Source organism: Hemiscyllium ocellatum, chromosome 19, assembly GCF_020745735.1.
Source record: "Hemiscyllium ocellatum isolate sHemOce1 chromosome 19, sHemOce1.pat.X.cur, whole genome shotgun sequence".
Classification (NCBI taxonomy): Eukaryota; Metazoa; Chordata; class Chondrichthyes; order Orectolobiformes; family Hemiscylliidae; genus Hemiscyllium; species Hemiscyllium ocellatum.
The window spans coordinates 31,424,666-31,444,070 of record NC_083419.1 but is presented as its reverse complement, the minus strand read 5'-3'; the positions used below and the strand labels follow the sequence as shown (position 1 = coordinate 31,444,070).

At 40.7% G+C, this 19,405-nt stretch overlaps 1 protein-coding gene across 1 annotated transcript in view; it reads left to right on the top strand.

Moving 5' to 3' along the window:
• The window catches only part of cftr (CF transmembrane conductance regulator), a 117,254-nt gene that overhangs the window by 19,712 nt on the left and 78,137 nt on the right, over positions 1-19,405 (top strand). Inside the window, exons 3-5 of the mRNA XM_060839338.1 lie at positions 4,869-4,980; positions 7,813-8,028; positions 14,647-14,736. Coding sequence (XP_060695321.1) covers positions 4,869-4,980; positions 7,813-8,028; positions 14,647-14,736 — 418 coding nt within the window. The remainder of the gene's footprint in view (positions 1-4,868; positions 4,981-7,812; positions 8,029-14,646; positions 14,737-19,405) is intronic.

Genomic DNA, 19,405 nt, shown 5'->3' with positions numbered 1-19,405 from the left:
AAACTCCATCCCATATTCCCAATTCCTTCGTCTCCGCTGTATCTGCTCCCAGGAGGACCAGTTCCAATACCGTACAGCCCAGATGGCCTCCTTCTTCAAGGACCGCAGACTCCCCCCAGACGTGATCGACGATACCCTCCACCGCATCTCCTCCACTTCCCGCTCCTCCACCCTTGAGCCCCGCCCCTCCAACCGCCACCAAGACAGAACCCCACGGTTCTCACCTACCACCCCACCAACCTCCATATACAGCGTATCATCCGCCGCCATTTCCGCCAACTCCAAACGGACCCCACCACCAGGGATATATTTCCCTCCCCTCCCCTATCAGCTTTCCGCAAAGACCACTCCCTTCGTGACTCCCTCGTCAGGTCCACACCCCCCACCAACCCAACCTCCACTCCCGGCACCTTCCCCTGCAACCGCAGGAAATGCAAAACTTGCACCCACACCTCCTCCCTTACTTCTCTCCAAGGCCCCAAGGGATCCTTCCATATCCGCCACAAATTTACCTGCACCTCCACACACATCATCTATTGCATCCGCTGCACCCGATGTGGCCTCCTCTATATTGGGGAGACAGGCCGCCTACTTGCAGAATGCTTCAGGGAACACCTCTGGGACTCCCGAACCAACCAACCCAACCACCCCGTGGCTCAACACTTTAACTCTCCCTCCCACTCCACCGAAGACATGCAGATCCTTGGACTCCTCCATCGCCAGAACATAACAACACGACGGTTGGAGGAGGAGCGCCTCATCTTCCGCCTGGGAACCCTCCAGCCACAAGGGATGAACTCGGATTTCTCAGTTTCCTCATTTCCCCTCCCCCCACCTTGTCTCAGTTGATTTCCTTGGACTCAGCACTGCCCTCCTAACCTGCAATCTTCTTCCTAACCTCTCCGCCCCCACCCCACTCCGGCCTATCACCCTCACCTTGACCTCCTTCCACCTATCACATCTCCATCACCCCTCCCCCAAGTCCCTCCTCCCTACCTTTTATCTGAGCCTGCCTGGCACCCTCTCCTCATTCCTGATGAAGGGCTCTGGCGCGAAACGTCGAATTTCCTGTTCCTTGGATGCTGCCTAACCTGCTGTGCTTTAACCAGCAACACATTTTCAGTTCAGTGGATTGATAGACATGTAACACTGAATGACATAGTTCCGAATGTTTCACATAATGAACACCTTGTCTGACATATGGAAGTTCTTGGAAATCTAAAGACCTAACCCAAGCATACCATTTCCATATTGCGGAATGAGGCTGGTGTCAGCCCAGTTTTCACACGTATGTAGTTTATGCAGACATTGGGCCATTTAAGTTCATCAGCCGCCTTATTCCTACACAAAATTTATGTCTGAAACTTGGAATGTGCAGATAAAACCAGATAAGAGCAGCTCTGAACATTATGGATTAATTTGAATGTCAGGGCATCCTTTGCATCCAGGTATGCCTGTGGGGAATGTAAGATGCTCTGGGTGAGGATAAAGCACTCTTTAATTGGGTAAAAAAACCCTTTGGAATTGTTAAAAGTAGACATGTTTCTATGTAAAATAAGCATACATGCATTGGTCAAAGCTGCTAAGGGACTGCCAAATTTGTCAAAGAACCATCCAAAAAAATGCATACAATCAAACAAGAGAAGTTAGGTATTTCAGTGTGCATCCTGATGTAAGCAATTATATGATTTAGATTGCATAAATGATTTCAAAACCTATTATTTTCAGAGTGGGGTGCATGTCAGGTGAGTGTTTCAATGGATACCTCCAAGTAGAATAGAAATATTTGTTTTCATAAGAGAATAGTTAAATGTATTTTATATACCCTTTGTATCAATCTGAGTGTTTTTGTCAAATAATGACATCATCAACAGGCAGATAATATAATTTTATATCAGTATGCCTCCGGAGGTCTGCACATGTTGGATACTTAGTGAGTTGGCATAGAACAAAAGGGCAAAATGTGCTGAGTGGGTTGGGGCTGAATTGGCTTGAAGGAGTTGGCATTAAGTCGGCATTGAGGTAAAAGTGCCAAGGGGAAAAAATGAGTTGTGGATAGATGGCTAAGGAGTGGTAAAAACTGTGTAAGAGGCCATTGGAATGGGTAGAGGAGCATAGGGCTTGGAGGATATTCCCCACAGGCATACCCAGATGCAAAGAATGCCCTGATGAGATGGCATGAATGGTGCATGGGGGGAATGTGGAGGCAGGGTGTGGGAAGGTGATATATGGAAGGATAGTTTCAGTTTCATTTTTAAAAAAATCAAACTGTAGTATAGCACTGGTAAGAGAGGCAGGCCTTCCACAAAGCCTGCAGCCACAGCTAGCAGTCTCCATTCTTATTCTGGAGTTGACTGGCATGCCTCTTAAGAAACTCTACCAACCCAGTGTTAAATATGACCTTCCAGTGCACTTTTTCCTGTGTTTGGTTTGCGCAGCTGGGAAGCATTCCATCCTCCATTCCTGACACAAGAACGAAAATCTGGACTATGACTTGACAATCACAGTACTATTGTCAATTATAAAATAATTACAATGCTGCAATTACTTTGAAACCTAATTAGATATTTATTTTAAGATTGTTTCAATGCCAGTTACATTTCTTCTTGCCTTTTCAAAAGTAGTGACTACTTGTTGGCTTCTATGACCTAGATTAATTCAGTGTAAGCAAATGGGTTTTGAATTAGCTATAGTCTCACTTTAGCAATCCTTTTGTTTTTGCAAACTTTGTAACTACTTCCTTTAATCTATGCATCATTATTATACTTGCTACTATTCAGTGTTAACTACTTTGATGTGTGCTAGAAGCTCAGAATAAAAGATTGCACTGTCAAATTTGGTTAACTTCTAATTTTTTGATAGTCTAGCTACCTTTTTGTAGCTACTTAAAGATGCATTAGCAATTTGCTAATTCATGGTAGAGATGAAAAATAATCAAATCTTTTTGAGGTGATGTTAATGAATGACTTCAATGATGTTTTAACATGATTTATACAGATGAGAATAAACTAATGTCATTTATTATTTAACTACATAAATAAAATATTGAAAAGAGGTTTGGTTACAAGTGCCTTTAAAACAAGGAATTACTAATGTTAAGTGATGAGTCAAGAGTCAGTTTACAGGAATTGGTATCTGTTATACAAAACTGAAACAGATAATAGCAGTTCAAGAATTTTGAGAATAAATTCCTTGCAAATAAGTCAACATAACTGGAACTACAAGAAATCTAATACAGATTATCTGCTTAGTGTTGAATAGTGTCAGTCAATTACAAATAATTAAAATTCAAGAAATACTATACCCCGTTATTATTTCTCTCAAAAGTAATAAATAATTTTTTATAGAGCAGTCATTTTTTTTATTTCAATCTATTGGCAATAATAAATATGTTGAAATTGACTCCAAAGCCTTTGCTTGGATAAATGGGAGAGTAAAACAGAGAATATCAATTCTTTAGCAAAGTTGTTGAATAAATATTACTAGTTTAATATTGCATTGGCAGAAATTGCTTACACTGGAATATAAGAATCATGGATTATTACATATTTCTAACTCACATTATACTGCATGTGACAGCAAATAGCAATTACTTAGCTGCTATTTATGTATTTTTATTTTCTTCTTATATATTTGTATTTGAAAATTATTTATATTGAATTCTATGCATTGTGGAAACTAAGTTAAACAGCTTTAATTCAAGATCTTTTACTGAAATAACCATAAAATGACAATGAAGAATTGAGATGAATTTCACGTTGCAACGCAATTAAAATCATGGAGCAGCATTATTTAGTCATGGAAGCCCTAAAGAATGGGTTTGTTGCTAGGGGAAAGGGGAGCTGAATACAAAGCTTGTCAAATCAAAGCTAGGGGAGGTATTACAGTGTTTAATGGTTATTAGGTGGCCCAACTAGCCTACTGAATTTATGAGAAGGAGCAAGAGAGGTAAATCATTGAGACAATAAACTAAAGTAGCTTTGGCAGACTGGGCCCCAGATCTTGCTCTAATAAGCTAACTTTCCCTTCATGAAATGTTATTTGTTATTGAGTTTGAAATTATGTTTTGTTTAAATCTTCCTTATATTTTAACTTGATTAGACATGTTGCTCTCTTAACAGAAATACTTACTTATAGGAATAACAGTTTCCAAATTCCATTTGGCTTGTTTAATAGGAATGGCCATTTAAACTAGAAGACTGTTTCTTCCATTGTTTTATAAGAAAATGGTTACCAATCAAATTGTTTGTGACACATGAAGGTTATAAAGAATCTGTTTCATCTATAAGTTGTGGGTTTGAAGTGAAATCAAGTTAGATCATTTGGTATTTCACAAGGAACATGCTTAATCAATTCTCTTGTTATTACATAATGATATTAAATTGAAGGCCCTGTCCTTTAATCAGTTCAATGTTCCTGTAATGAATAATTACACTATTTCCAAACTGTCTAAATTTTGGACTTGTTTTCTCTAATTTCTCCTTCCAAGAGAGTGGAAATATTCCAAACACTTTTATTTGCTTGTAATTTGTGCCACTGCCCTTCAGAGTCTCAGTAGCATTCTAAAAAAGCATTGAACATGACCTTTCAAATAATTAAACTCCTACAGCGTGATATATGATTGGGTGCTTTTAGACTGCCAAAAATGTGGCCCAATTGGAATTTGAACTTTCATTCAATTACGATGTTTACCAAACTTAGATATTCAAAGGCTCCTCCTGCTTGTTTTTACTATCTAATTGCTTACCATCGCCAAATCTCCTTGGCTATGCTTAAATTGAATAAAACATTCAAGAGATCCCTGCTGCTGGTGGTGCTTAAAAGATGTGTACATTTGATTTAATCGATTTGTTCTCATTTGTTTGCAGAGAATGGGATAGAGAGTTAGCAACATCGAAGAAAAATCCCAAACTTGTCAATGCACTTCGCCGGTGTTTTTTCTGGAGATTTCTATGTTATGGGATTCTGCTTTATTTTGTGGTGAGGCTTTGTTCACTTACAGATGGTATTGATTAAACAGTAAAGTGCTCAAATTATGTTTTGCTGAAAAACTACCCTAAAATTAAAATAAATTTTGCAGCCACGTAAGCAACATTGTCAGTGTCACCATTTTTGGGGCACAACACTCCAGCTAATTCCCTCTCTTAAGCTTGCAGAGCTGAACATATGGCAGGAAATATCAGACAACCGTCTCTGTTAAAGGGATCATCAACTACTAACAGGTTAATTTCTTCTGGTGGTTGCTCTGTTGCTACAAGCATTTTGGTGCTTTCTCTTGTTCTTGCAATTTGTAAAAATCTACAGGATATGAAGTGAAAGATGTTGAAGGTTTTTTTTTACTAACTTCCAGCTTCTGCATAAACTTGTTGACATATGGTTTGAATGCATTTGTAGTTATTTTCCTGAAATACAGCCCAGCTGGACAAGCTGTAGAACAGTGAGGAGAAAGTGTGGATGAACTATCAACAAATTCTATCAAGAAATTCTTCCATCCGAATGTTGGTGAGAAACAACTTAGCAGAAATCTTTGCTTCAGGAAAGATGTCCTCGCTGAAATCTGTTACTCCCAACTTCAACCTAAGGACTGCCTTGCTAGTGGCTACGATAGTGATTAACGTCTCCTTTGAAAAAGGATAATTGCAACATCTCACAGTTTGCATTCCATTGTTGTTGAAGGAGTTAATGGAACTCTTTGCTGAAGAAAAGCTAACTACATTTCATTTTCTAACATCTGAGAGCAAGTATAGCAACCGCGTGGCTTCATACTGTATGCAGGCTTCTTCATAGTGTGCGGTACAAATGACTGTACTCACAACTTTACAGTGCCAACTCTTTGCTTTACTACAACTGAAAAACTGTCACTCCTATAAAGCCAAGCATATAACACAAAATGTCTTGTGAATGCCTGATATTCTAGCCACAGTTGTGATGTCTTCATTCTGAGCTAGTCTGCCATGCAAGCTGCATTTCCATCACCACATCAAATTAAAATGGGGTTACAAGGTCAATCTGTTGATGACTTGTGTGTCTGATGACCAGCACACATGCACATGCATACAATGAATAAAATGAAACTTCAGAAAATATGAAGTAAACTACTGGCATGTCAAATCAACACTTTGATTGCCTGGTCTGCTCTGGAGATGCCCTGCAGCATTTGACAGAGCAAATGTCAAGTTTTGTGATGGCCTGTTACATACTGCACAACCTCACCAACATGAGGGCACAGCATTCTGCTGAGCAGTTCAGGAACATGAACTCGAGGAAGTGGAGGAAGTAAACTACAAATCCATTTTCTGGCCAATGTCACATAAACACATCCAATTGTTATACCAGTAACCCTATTTCCAAATTTGTTAACAATCCCATATCTCATCTTCCGACTCTCACTCACCACCACAATGTCCACCTAGCCAAAATAAAAGCTACTGCAAAAGAAACATTACATACCATTTTTTTTATGTGAAATCGTGGGATGTAGCATGCAACTATCAATAATCACCCTTGTAATTTTTCTATTGCCTGTATTCTGTGTGCTTTTGCATGGTTCATTTCTCCTATTCACTATTACCCAATGGCAGGTAGAATGCTGCTGATTTTTAATAGAGAAGACTGCAGGTGGGGTCACAGGACATATGCATGTAGCTCCAATTCTCAAAGTCCTGGCCTCCAGCTGCAACATCTTGACATGGCCTGCAGACATCTGGCCTGTCTGATTGCTGGGCCTTTAAGTTACATTTCACACCATAATCCACAATGTTCACATCCTTAACACATTGAAGAGGCAATCCAAAGTTAAAGATTTCTTGGTCTTTAAAATGGATTGATGAGTAGAAAAGGATAGCAGGATTTTGGGTTGTGTGTACAAAGCAAGCAGGGGAATGTTGTTAAATCCATAGAAGATATTTATTAGACCACAGTAAAGGCATTGTGTGCTACTCCATGTATTACATTGTAGGAAGGATAGTATAGCCACAGAAGAAGTATTGTGAAAATTCACTTGAATGAACCAGAGAACAAAATGTCTAAACCTGGTGTAATTCTGCCCATTGTATGGGCCTAAAGCAGGTGTAGCTTTATTCCAACTAACTGGGCAGATGCTTAAAATAATCCACAATCCTGTTTAGATAAACTTAGAGACATTTGAAATGTCACTTAAATTGATGTCCTCTGCACTCATTTCTGACCAGGATTGGTACATTGGTTTCTAATAACTAGAGCTTCCCAAATGCATTTATTTAATGGAATTGGAAGAGAATGAGTTCTTGTCTAAGCTCCATGAAATAATTGCAGGCCATTGTCAGCTTACGACAACATTTCTCCTGATTGGTTCCTCCCTCCTTCCAGGTTTGGATATCATCTCAGGTGACATCTGATGGGTGAGCCATACTGGACATCTCATTGGCATATGTAACTTGTCTAATTTATGATGGTAGGGCCCCACAGACAAATTTAGTGCAGTTCTTGACTATCTCCATTGTAGTGCACCCACTTGGAGGCAGCAAGGAATTCAGTTATATTATGTCTTTGATTTTCTGCAATGAGACACTAACATCCACCCAACATAAGATAACTACAAAAATGCTGAGAATTCGAATTGTAGTGAGGATGTATATTAGTTTAAACCTATGGGAACTGTATTTGATTGCATACAATCCAATGATATGGTAGAAGTATGAGTAAAGGATTAATTTTCCTCAGTGTAATTTGTCCTTTAAGTGTGATAACTTGTGGATTAAGTTGTGTACATTTTGTATTGCTAATACTGAATCTTCATAGCTATTTATTTAATTTCTCTTGTGATTTCAATAGGAATTCACTAAAGCTGTGCAGCCTCTCTGCCTTGGACGAATAATAGCATCGTATAATGTGAGAAATACTTATGAGCGTGAAATAGCCTACTACCTTGCCTTGGGCCTATGCCTTCTGTTTGTTGTGAGGACTCTCTTTCTACATCCAGCTGTCTTCGGTCTCCAGCACCTCGGAATGCAGATGAGAATAGCATTGTACAGTTTAATTTATAAAAAGGTATTATATAATTTGCACTGACATAATTTTATTACAGATATCTTGCAGTGTGATTTGAAAGGTAAGAGGAGATTCCTTTTCTTGAATAGTGTAATTCGGGAGGTTTTTCTGGACCATGGGGCTGCAATAATGCTTGTCTGGTTTCATGTCTTAGTTTTCCAACATAGCCAGTACAACTCCGGTCCCACAGTCACATCTGGACTAATGGAAGGTTTTGCTGGCCAGACACACTCATTATTTCAGTGGAGAGGGGAGTTGCACATGGGTCCTTGCCTGGGAAATTGGAGATTCTGCTGGGCAACCATCCGAAAATCTCCCTTTAAACCAGAGAATTGAGAGTAAACAAGTAATTACTCAGGAAAAGTTACACTATTAAATAGAGACAGACATACCTCAAACACTCTCAATTGCATTTCCCCTAAATCACTTTGTGTGAAGTACAGTTGCTGGCCTGATCCAACCCCCCCCAAGACAGGACACATCTTCATCCTGCTCTGGACTCCAACCCCTTTTCCTCGCTCCCTCTTTGCTTGCTCTGTACCTGACCCACCTTCACCCCAGGGAGCTGATCATCTCTCACTGCACACTGACCTCCCCTTCACCTACTTCAGACCAATCCCCACCCCCAGCTGTACTCTGACCTCCCTTTCACCCACTTCTCACCCAATCCTCATCCCCAGCTGCACTCTGACCTCCCCTTCACCCACTTCAGACCCAATCCCTACCCCCTCGCTACACTTTGACCTCCCCTTCACCCACTTCAGACCCAATCCCTACCCCCTCGCTACTCTCTGATCTCTCCTTCACCCGCTTTGCACCCGATCCCAACCCAGCTGTACCCTTCACCCATTTTGGACTCAGTGTCCTCCTTTCCCATCTTTAGGAGCCAACTTTGTTCACCAATTCCAGGCCTGGCCCCCAGTCAGCTGCGCTGGACACAGCTCCCTTTCCCCAACGGGTTCAACTCCCTGTTGATCATCAGGGTGCCGATCCCTCATTACCACACTCCAAACCTATTCCGCCCTTCACTTGCTGTGGACACAAACCAAGCTCTGCTCACCCCTGTCCCAATGATTCAATACCCTCTTCAACTGCTCTGGACCCTATGTCCATCATCTTGCAGGAGCTGACTGACCTTCTGGAACCAAACCCTCTTCAATCCCAGGAGAGAGCCTCTCACTCTCCCCCTACTCTGGATCTTCTTTTTTGTTCCATTGTTCTGGAATCGGCATTCGTATTCCTGACCTCCAACCCTGCCAGCCTCCACCACCTAGTACCTGGACACCCATTCTGCATTTCAGACTGAATGTTTCCCTGCTTTCCACACACTTCCTAATACTCCCATTTCCCGCTGCGATCCTTGGGCCTGATATACACTCCCTCACCCCTGCCAGACTTGATTTCTGCCACCATACCTCCCTGTGCCAGCAACAAATCCCTCCTTAAACACTGCACCACTTTCCTGGACCCTTTGCCACCTTGCACCTTGGCACCTTGTCTGGTACTCTATCCTTCTGCACGTGTTCCCTACTTACCAGGCCCTCAATCCAGCTGGCACCCTACTTGTCTGAAACCCTGGCCCCTACCCATCTGGCACAAATTCTCAAACAAATTCTTCCGACATCTTCACCTTCCACTTATGAACTTGCTTGACTGGAGATGTCAAAGTGCTGTCTGTGATTCTGGATCATTAAATGTCAGAAAGTCATACAGCATGGAACCGGACCCTTTATCCAACCAGTCCAGACCAACCATGTTCCCAATCTAAACTAGTCCCACCTGACTGTGCTTGGCCCATATCCCTCTGAACCTGTCCCATTCGTGAGCTTATCCAAATATCTTTTAAATATTGTAACTGTACCTGTACCCACCATTTCCTCTGGCAGTTCATTCCACACATGAATCGCTCTTGTGTGAAAAAAGTTGCCCCTCGTGTCCTTTTAAAATATTTCTCCTCTCAGCCTAAAAATAGTTTTGAACTTTCCCAAGGCTAGGTAAAATCCCCTGTCATTCACCCTATCTGTGCCCCTCATGATTTTGTAAACTTTAATATTGTCACCCCTCAACCTCCTATTATCCAGTGAAAAAAAGTCCTAGCCTTTCCAATCTATTTTTATACCTCAAACTTTCCATTCCCAGCAACATCGTGGTCAATCGTCTCTGAACCCTTTCCACTTTAATAATATCCTTCCTATAGCATGGCGACCAGAACTGCACATTGTACCCCAGAAGAGGCCTCACTAATATCCTGTACAACCACTACATAACGTCCAACTCCTCTATTCAAAGGTCTGAGTAATAACTAAATGCCTTCTTAACTACCCTGTCTGTCTGCGATGCAAATTTCAAAGAATTATGTACCTGAACCCCATGGTCTCTATTCTACAATACTACCCAGGGCCCTGCCATTGATTGTATAAGTCCTGTGAAAATAGGGCCTGGTTTGCCTTTTCCCCAAAATTTTGTGACACAAGAAAAGTGTCAGAATGGAAGCATAGCTCCACTTTTCTGAGGGAACCCTGATTGGAATCTCTTACCAGAAATATGGAGGTCTCTCCTTTTGTAAAAATGAAGGAGTTGAATGGTAATCTGTCGAAAATTGCTAGTCATTGGAAAGACTGGCCCATAGCCACTCTGGCAATATCATCCAGTGGAACAGATTCAACTTCCAAATGTAACTTGACCACAATAATTTGACACTATTTTTGATATGATGACCAATGACGAGCTACTTCAATGGACAAGCACTCTTTCCAACTCAACAAGCCTGGTGCCACTTTGTCTGCCCTCCAGCAAAACTACTGCATCTTTTGCCATGAATACAGAAATTGCTGGAGAAACTCAGCAGGTCCAGCAGAATCTGTTGCAAGAAAGCAGAGTTTAGATTTTGAGTCCAGTGAGCCTTCTTCAAAACTCACTGTGACACTGGACTCGAAACATTAACTCAGATTTCTCAGCACCAATGCTGCCAGATCTGTTGAGCTTCTCCAGTAATTTCTGTTTTGTTTCAGATTTCCAGCAAATGTAATTCTTTGTTTTATATTACTGCATCCTTTTGTCATAAATTTATCTACCCTCCATGATTGCTCATTTGGGTTGAAATATCCATACACAACTCTCATAGCCTGTTTGACAATGAATCACATGTCGAACCTCATATGAACCTCATTGAGTTTTGATTATGGGAAAATGTCAAAGCAAATCATTGAAATGTGAATCGGATGAATTTTTTTCAGAAAATAACAATCTGCAATTCAGTAGACTGGTAATTTGAGGCATGTTTAGACCATAACATACAAGAACAAAATTAAGCCAGTCAGCCCCTCGAGTCTGCTCCGCCATTTCATCATGGCTGCTGTAGTTCTCAACCCCATTCTCCTTTTTGTCCTCATAACCTTTGATCCTCTTGATAACCAAGAGCCTATATATCTCTATCTTAAACACATGACCTTGACCTTCACAACCTTCTACATCAATGAGTTCCACAGATTAATCATCATCTGGCTAAAGAAATTCCTCCTCTTAAGGGGTCATCCCTTTGCTCAGTGCTGTGCCCTCATGTCCTTGTCTCTCCTCCTAGTGGAAACATCTTCTTTATGTTCATTCTATCCATTCCTCTCTGTATTCTGTACATTTCAAACAGATTTCCCCGCATCCTCATAAACTCCATTGAGTACAGACCCAGAGTCCCCAATTGCTCCTCATATGAAAAGCCCTTCATCCCTCGGATCATTCTTGTAAACCTCCTCTGAACTCCATCCAGCACCGGCATATCCTTCCTTAGATATGGAGCATGAAACTGCTTACAATTGTGCATTCTTGATATCCTATGCGATTTCCACATTTTTGCATCCTTAATATCTGAATTAAATGGGCTAATGAAGAGGTATTTTTAAGTAAACAATTCTGCCTGCACACAGTCTTGATTTTCAGTTGGCACAGCATGATGGGTAGACTGCCCTGTGTGATGAGGCTATCACTTTAATAAGGCTATTTTGTCTTTCGGTTTTTTTTAAAGAGAGGTTGCAAAGGCAGAGGTGTTGAGGTGTCTAGGAAGAGTCTAGTTTAACAGTGACAGGGGAGTGGCCAGTTTTCCCAGTTCAATGCTGGATGACTGAAGAAATTGAGGGTTTGGTTAAAAAAAAGGAAGCATATGTCAGGTATAGACAGGATAGATCAAGTGAATCCTTAGAAGAGTATAAAGGCAGTAGGAGTATACTTAAGAAGAAAATCAGGAGGGCAAAAAGGGGACATGAGATAGCTTTGGCGAATAGAATTAAGGAGAATCCAAAGGGTTTTTACAATATATTAAGGACAAAAGGGTAACTTGGGAGAGAATAGGGCCCCTCAAAGATCAGCAAGACGGCCTTTGTGTGGAGCTGCAGAAAATGGGGGAGATACTAAACGAGTATTTTGCATCAATATTTACTGCGGAAAAGGATATGGAAGATATAGAATGTAGGGAAATAGATGGTGACACCTTGCAAAATGTTCATATTACAGAGGAGGAAGTGCTGGATGTCTTGAAACGCATAAAGGTGGATAAATCCCCAGGACCTGATCAGATGTACCCTAGAACTCTGTGGGAAGCTAGAGAAATGATTGTTAGGCCTCTTACTGAGATACTTGTATCATCAATAGTCATAGGTGAGGTGCTGGAAGACTGGAGGTTGGCATACGTGGTGCCACTGTTTAAGAAGGGTGGCAAGAACAAGCCAGGGAACTATAGACCACTGAGCCTGACATCGGTGGTGGGCAAGTTGTTGGAGGGACAGGATGTACGTGTATTTGTAAAGGCAAGGACTGATTAGGGATAGTCAACATGGCTTTGTGCATGGCAAATCATGTCTCATAAATTTGATTCAGTTTTTTAAAGAAGTAACAAAGAGGATTGATGAGGGCAGAGCAGCAGGTGTGATCTATATGGACTTCAGTAAGGCATTCAACAAGGTTCCCAATGGGAGATTGTTTTTCAGACTGGAGGCTTGTGACCAGTGGAGTGCCACAAGGATCATTGCTGGGTCCTCTACTTCTTGTCATTTACATAAATGATTTGGATATAAGCATAATAGGTACAGTTAGTAAGTTTGCAGATGGCTCCAAAATTGAAGGTTTAGTGAACAGCAAAGAAGGTTACCTCAGATTACAACAGGATCTTGACCAGATGGACCAATAGGCTGAGAAGTGGCAGATAGAGTTTAATTCAGAAAAATGCGAGATGCTGCATTTTAGAAAAGCAAATCTTAGCAGGACTTATACACTTAATGGTAAGGTCCTAGGGAGTGTTGCTGAACAAAGAGACCTTGGAGCGCAGGTTCATATCACCTTGAAAGTGGAGTTGCAGGTATCTAGGATAGTGAAGAAGGCACTTGGTATGGTTTCTTTTATTGGTCAGAGTATTGAGTACAGGTGTTAGGAGGTCATGTTGTGGCTGTACAGGACATTTGTAAGGCCACTGTTGGAATATTGCGTGCAATTCTGGTCTCCTTCCTATCGCAAAGATGTTGTGAAAATTGAAAGGGTTCAGAAAAAATTATGAGGATGTTACCAGGGTTGGAGGATTTGAGCTATAGGGAGAGACTGAACAGGCTGGGACTATTTTCCCTGGAGAGTCAGAGGTTGAGGGGTGACCTTATAGAGATTTACAAAATCATGAGGGGCATGGATAGGATAAATGGACAAAGTCCTTTCCCTGGAGTCAGGGAGTCCAGAACTAGAGGGCATAGGTTTAGGGTGAGAGGGGAATGATATAAAAGAGACCTAAGGGGCAACTTCTTCACACAGAGGGTGGTAGGTGTATGGAATTAGCTGCCAGAGGAAGTGGTGGAGGCTGGTACATTTGCAACATTTAAAAGCCACTTGGATGGATATATGAATGGGAAGGGTTTGGAGGGATATGGGCTGGGTGCTGGCAGGTGAGACTAGATTGGGTTGGGATATCTGGTCGGGATGAACAGGTTAGACCGAAGGGTCTGTTTCCATGCTGTACATCTCTATGACCTCTATGACACAATACGGTGTTGGTTAAGTTTTCTTATAGTTAGGTTATTCTAAATTCTGTTTTCTTTTGTTCATGTTTCAACTGCAATGTTTAAATAAGTTTTGTTTTATTTAAAGCTGAGTGGTTTGACCAGCTGCATCACCCTTGGAATATCTGCCTTTAAAATAAGAAAAAGTTAGGGTCTAGGCATATTTTCAAAATAGTTTGAGGGGTTTTGGACTGGCCCATAACACCTGGCACTCTTAAGATAGCTGGCAAAACACTGGTAATACTCACATACTTTAGGATGCTACTCCCGGAATGTGCAAGCTCACAAGTATTCGGTTGCACATTAACAAGTCTTTAAAATGATCTCAGTTTCCAAAAATGACAAGTTATATCAATTTAAATGACCAAATAATGCCAATGAACAGAACTGCCCTGACATGGAACATTATACCCCAACTCTTTCAAACGTATTTTTAAATTTTCAAACATAATTATTATACATTATACATAATGCAGTTTCTACTCTAAATTAAACAGGACTATTCAAGTAATGACTATGTTAAACTGTGATCATGAAAATAGATCTTTAAATGCCTGCTTTCCTAAAAAAAAACATTATTTCTTAACAGATCTTAAAAATGTCAAGCAGAGTACTTGATAAAATTGACACTGGACAACTTGTTAGTCTCCTATCCAACAACCTTAATAAATTTGATGAGGTAAGTAAAGTATGTGTATAGAAAGCCTTATTTTCCACCAGTTCATTTCAATTGAAGAAGTCATTTTTGTTTCAATATACAATGTGAATTCAGGCTCAAGTCTTTTCTGTATCTCTTTACCATAAAGAGGTAAAGCCTAAGAGTGGAATGTACATACATATTGTTAATTCCCACTGAATGATATAGCATTTGCATTTCATAACTATAATTCTAATGTCAGTAAAATCTTCTAATCAGCTTAAAACATTATAGTATGAACTGCTCTACTAATTGAATAGATAAACAATACTATGCATTATTAAGTGTGCTTTAAAATAATTTGCATGAAGATGTCAGGCGTAGATTTTTATAAAGATGGACTTCCTCTCACCCATTCCAAATGGACGTGGATGATAATTAGAAGTCTTGCCTGTGAATATATCACCTTCCATTTTTGCAGAGGCAACTCATGAGCTTGCATGAACTTGGTTGACTAAATGTCTGCTTAGACTAGCCCTGGTAGGAGTTGGTCTGTATCTGTGGATTCATTTGGATATCCATTAAAACCCTTCCAAGAGCTTAGTTATTAGTTAGGTTAGTCCTGACACACCTTTGGAGGAGGGCAGGTGTCCTGCAAAGAATGTCAGATTCCCTCGAGAAAGGTGGGATACCCTTTGATGAAGGCACTATACTCTTTGAGTATGCTAAAAGTATGCACAAATGTGTGTAAATTGTTTATAAGCTGATTGAAATTGTCTAGAGGAACCGTCAAAAGGGCCTTTCAAAAGGAATTGTTAATAGTGTCAAGGAGCTTAAAATATCTGTCCCTTAAATCCTTAAAAAAATTGGATGTAGTGAAATGTATGCCTTCCTATGCACCACATGGGCCCTCGTATCCTTCATACCAACATAAATACCCCCAACCCCAACCATTTCTCTTTAGTGCCACCTCATGCCACCCAAGCCCCCACCAAACATCTTTTGTTTTTACACTAACCATACCAACTCACCCAGTGTCCACCATGGACAGAACTCAGGACCTCACCCCACTCATGGTGAGAAGAAATATTATAAAGTTCTAAGTGTCTACTTCAGATCTTTTATAAATATTGCTTCTTTTTAAAACACACACTAAAATTCTTCAAACTACACAGCCCTTTGAACCACAAACACCTAATTCAAATGCTTAACTCCTTCTAAATTCATAGTTCTATTTGACATTGAGAAAGAATTAATAACCACTTGGAGATGTCAATTAAATTGTGAAATGGCAAACACCCTCCTGTTCTAAAATATGTTGTAAAATCAGTCATGCAGCACTAATCGCATCCCAAGCTCACAGGCATATATTAATAGACAGAATGAAATAGCAATTAATTAGTAAAAATGTTTTTAAACTTTAATACACTATCTCTGCACTGAGGCTGGCATGCTGCAAAGTTTGCCTCTGTACTCTTTCCAGGTTCTACCTCCCAGAGAACCTTACCACCCCTGAATGAGAATCTGAAATTGAGAGCCATAATCTCGCTGTCCGGATTTGTGGAGCCGGGAAATGTCTTGATTCTGCGCTGCCAACTCAAGAGCAAAAATAAAGGCATCATTGCCATTTCTGTAGTAAAATCCTTAATATTTCTCAGGTGGGCTACTTCAAATATTTTAGGGAATGTACAGATTGTCTTCCAGGTCATTCTAAATCATGTTAGCTTTTGTTATGAAGGTTAGTTAGTGGCTTGCTCAAACCCCCAACTTCTGTCCTATCTTTTTTACCAAAATATTTCTCATGCCACTAAATATCTTTTGGATTCTCCATTCCTGATGTAAGGAATTAGATTCCACAGGCATATCACCTCTCTTTCCTGATGCTAACTTGGTGAATTTATTGGGTAGAATGTTAACTTTTCAGGAAAGATGGGTTTGAGTTTGGGCAGAAGGAAGAACAGGCTCTGAAAAGTGCTGCAGATTCAGGAACATAATATTGTTCCATTCATTTCCAGTTTTAATCGAGTCATTTGTAGGTGAGAGCGAATACCTGTCAAGCTGTTGGGTTAGTTATGAAAATACAGGGCGACTGCCATATTGGTGGGTCTGATTACCGCGGTTTAACGCGGCCTGACCATATTACATGGAACATTCCAGAACCAGGGAGCAGGGGGCTGCCGGCGAGCTATATTTACCACTTTAATGAATGGGTTCACTACTACCCGCACTTTCAGGCATCCATGGTAGGTCTTGGAACGTATCCACCATGGGTATGAGGCATCAATTGTATTCCAAAGAGCATTTAATTCAAGATTTAACTCAGACTCTGCCTTTAACAATCAGCATATGTGTTTCCTGAGTTGTGTGGAACTTGTAAAGACCAACAAAGCAAAAGCATTACAGGCAGTGCTGCTTCATTAAAACTGACAGACTGGGAAGTCTTCAAATGGGAGAGTGAATAGATGCAGTCCTGCCTAGGTGAGAGAAAATACTGCTCAGATCACCTTCAGGCAGTATGCTCTCGCTGTTTGAGACACAATTTTCATTTTGATAGAAATCAGTTCACCTGTCTTGGATGTCACTCACCGAGATGTAGCGTAGCCTGTTACTAATCTTCTTTGGAGCATGATAGCATTTCATGGAGCTCTATTCTGGTAAGATTCAGTATCAACAACTCATAGAGTAGCACAGGTAACAAAAACAGCAGTAACAAGTGCCTCCTTCTCACCCACATATCATTTCACAGGGCATGGGGAAATGGATACTGAGATCTAGCTGGAGGGAAGTCTGATTCCAAACACAGAGGATCAGCTCATTGTATCTCTCTCTCTTTGAATATCAGTGGTCCAAGTGTAATGCATTACTAATGGCTGTCACTGAAGACCATTTCTACCTTGGTGATCTGTCTTCTCTGGGAATTCACCTGTAAGGAGAAAAAAAATGAGTTGTGGGAGTGAAAAGGAGAGAATAGCCATGAGTGTGGAAAGTCACAATGAGGGTGGATGTAAGATGACACCAAGATAAATGTGAGTCTGAGTGTCGGCTGTTCAACTGGTGATGTGAGGAGCTACCTGAACAGGAAGGAATGAATGGAGCCAGAAGGTGTGTTGGCCTGAAGAGCTTTGCAGAGGGAAGTGATGAGAAAATCAAAGCTTAAGTTGTGGCACCTGGATAGTAATGCCATTCACCTTTCCTGCTGATATGAGATACTTGAAAATTTTAGGGTAGTCTCCCCAGGTTTCAATAGAACACACACATACTGTTCACATCCTCAAACACATTGACCCTCACCTCCTTGCTTTCTTTCTATCCTTGGCAAGCATCACCTCATCTGATCCCTCAGATTCTATAGTAGAACTTCCAGATAAGATCATGAAACTGTCGGAACAGCCTTTGCAGTTATCTCTCCAATTCCTCCAGTTGCTGAAGCCTCAGGCATCAATATAAAGTTCAACCGTTTTGACCCTGTTGGTATCCCTTTAATAGGAAGGCTCCCATTGACAGATTTGGTGTGTACCTTGCCCACCCTCTTTGATTGATTGAGAAATCTGATGCAGAATATCTATGGGTGTTACAAGGTTTGATACTAAATCAAATAAGTTTCTGCTCCACTAACAGCCTCCCTGCTACAAGTTTAGATAATTTATTGTTAAAATAAGATTACATTTCACCCATTCTCTCTGTCTCCCTTTTCTTCTATCTTTACCTATATTTCATGTTAATTGTTTTTAGACAAAAGTTGAATGGATATTCAGGGTGAAAATGCTTGATGGAACAGTGGTCCTCTCCATTTGGGAAAGCTTATTGCATACTGTAAAACCATAAGAAATAGGAACAGGAGTAGGTTACTTGACCCCTTGAGCCTGCTCTTCCATTCAACAAGATCATGGATGATCCAACATTCCTCTTTATTACCCTTGATCCCCCTACTGACAAGAATTAGCCTTAATTATACACAAGGGCTCTGCCCTCACAGCTCTTTGATAAGGAGTTCCAAAGACTCTCAACCCGCTGAGAGAAGAAATTCCTCCTCATCTCAATCTTAGAATGGTACACTTTTGTTGTAATGCCCTCTGGTTCTCAACCCCCCTATGAGGGGAAACATATTCTCAGCATTTACTCTATCAAGCCCCTTAATAATTCTATGTTTCAATGAGATCACCTCTCGTTCTTCTAAACTCCAGTGAGTAGAATCTCAAATTGTTTAACTTTTAACCATAAGACCATCACTGCACAGCGGGGATGATCCTACTGATCATTCTATGAACTGTCTTCAATGAAACAATATCTTCCCTTAAATAAGAGGACCCTTAGTCAGACTTCCCTGCTCTTATACTCCAACGCCCTTGAAATAAAGGCCAACATTTCATTAGCCTTCCTGATTATCTGCTGCACCTCCGTGCGAGCTTTGTGTTTCGTGCCCAAGTAACCCAATGCGTCTTTGTGTTACAGCCTTCTTCAGGTTTTCTCCATTTAAATAAAAAGCTGTTCTTTTATTTTCTCTCCCAAAAGGAACGACTTCACATTTTCTCACAATATACTCTATTTTCCAACATTTTTCCCATTTACCTAACCTATCAACATCTCTCTGTAAGCTGTTTGTATCCCCTTCACAAAATTGCCTCTCCACTTATTTTTATGTCATCTGCAAATCTGGCTACCTTTCCCCAAGTCATGAAACTGAGTACCTGGAATCATTAATGTGTTCAGG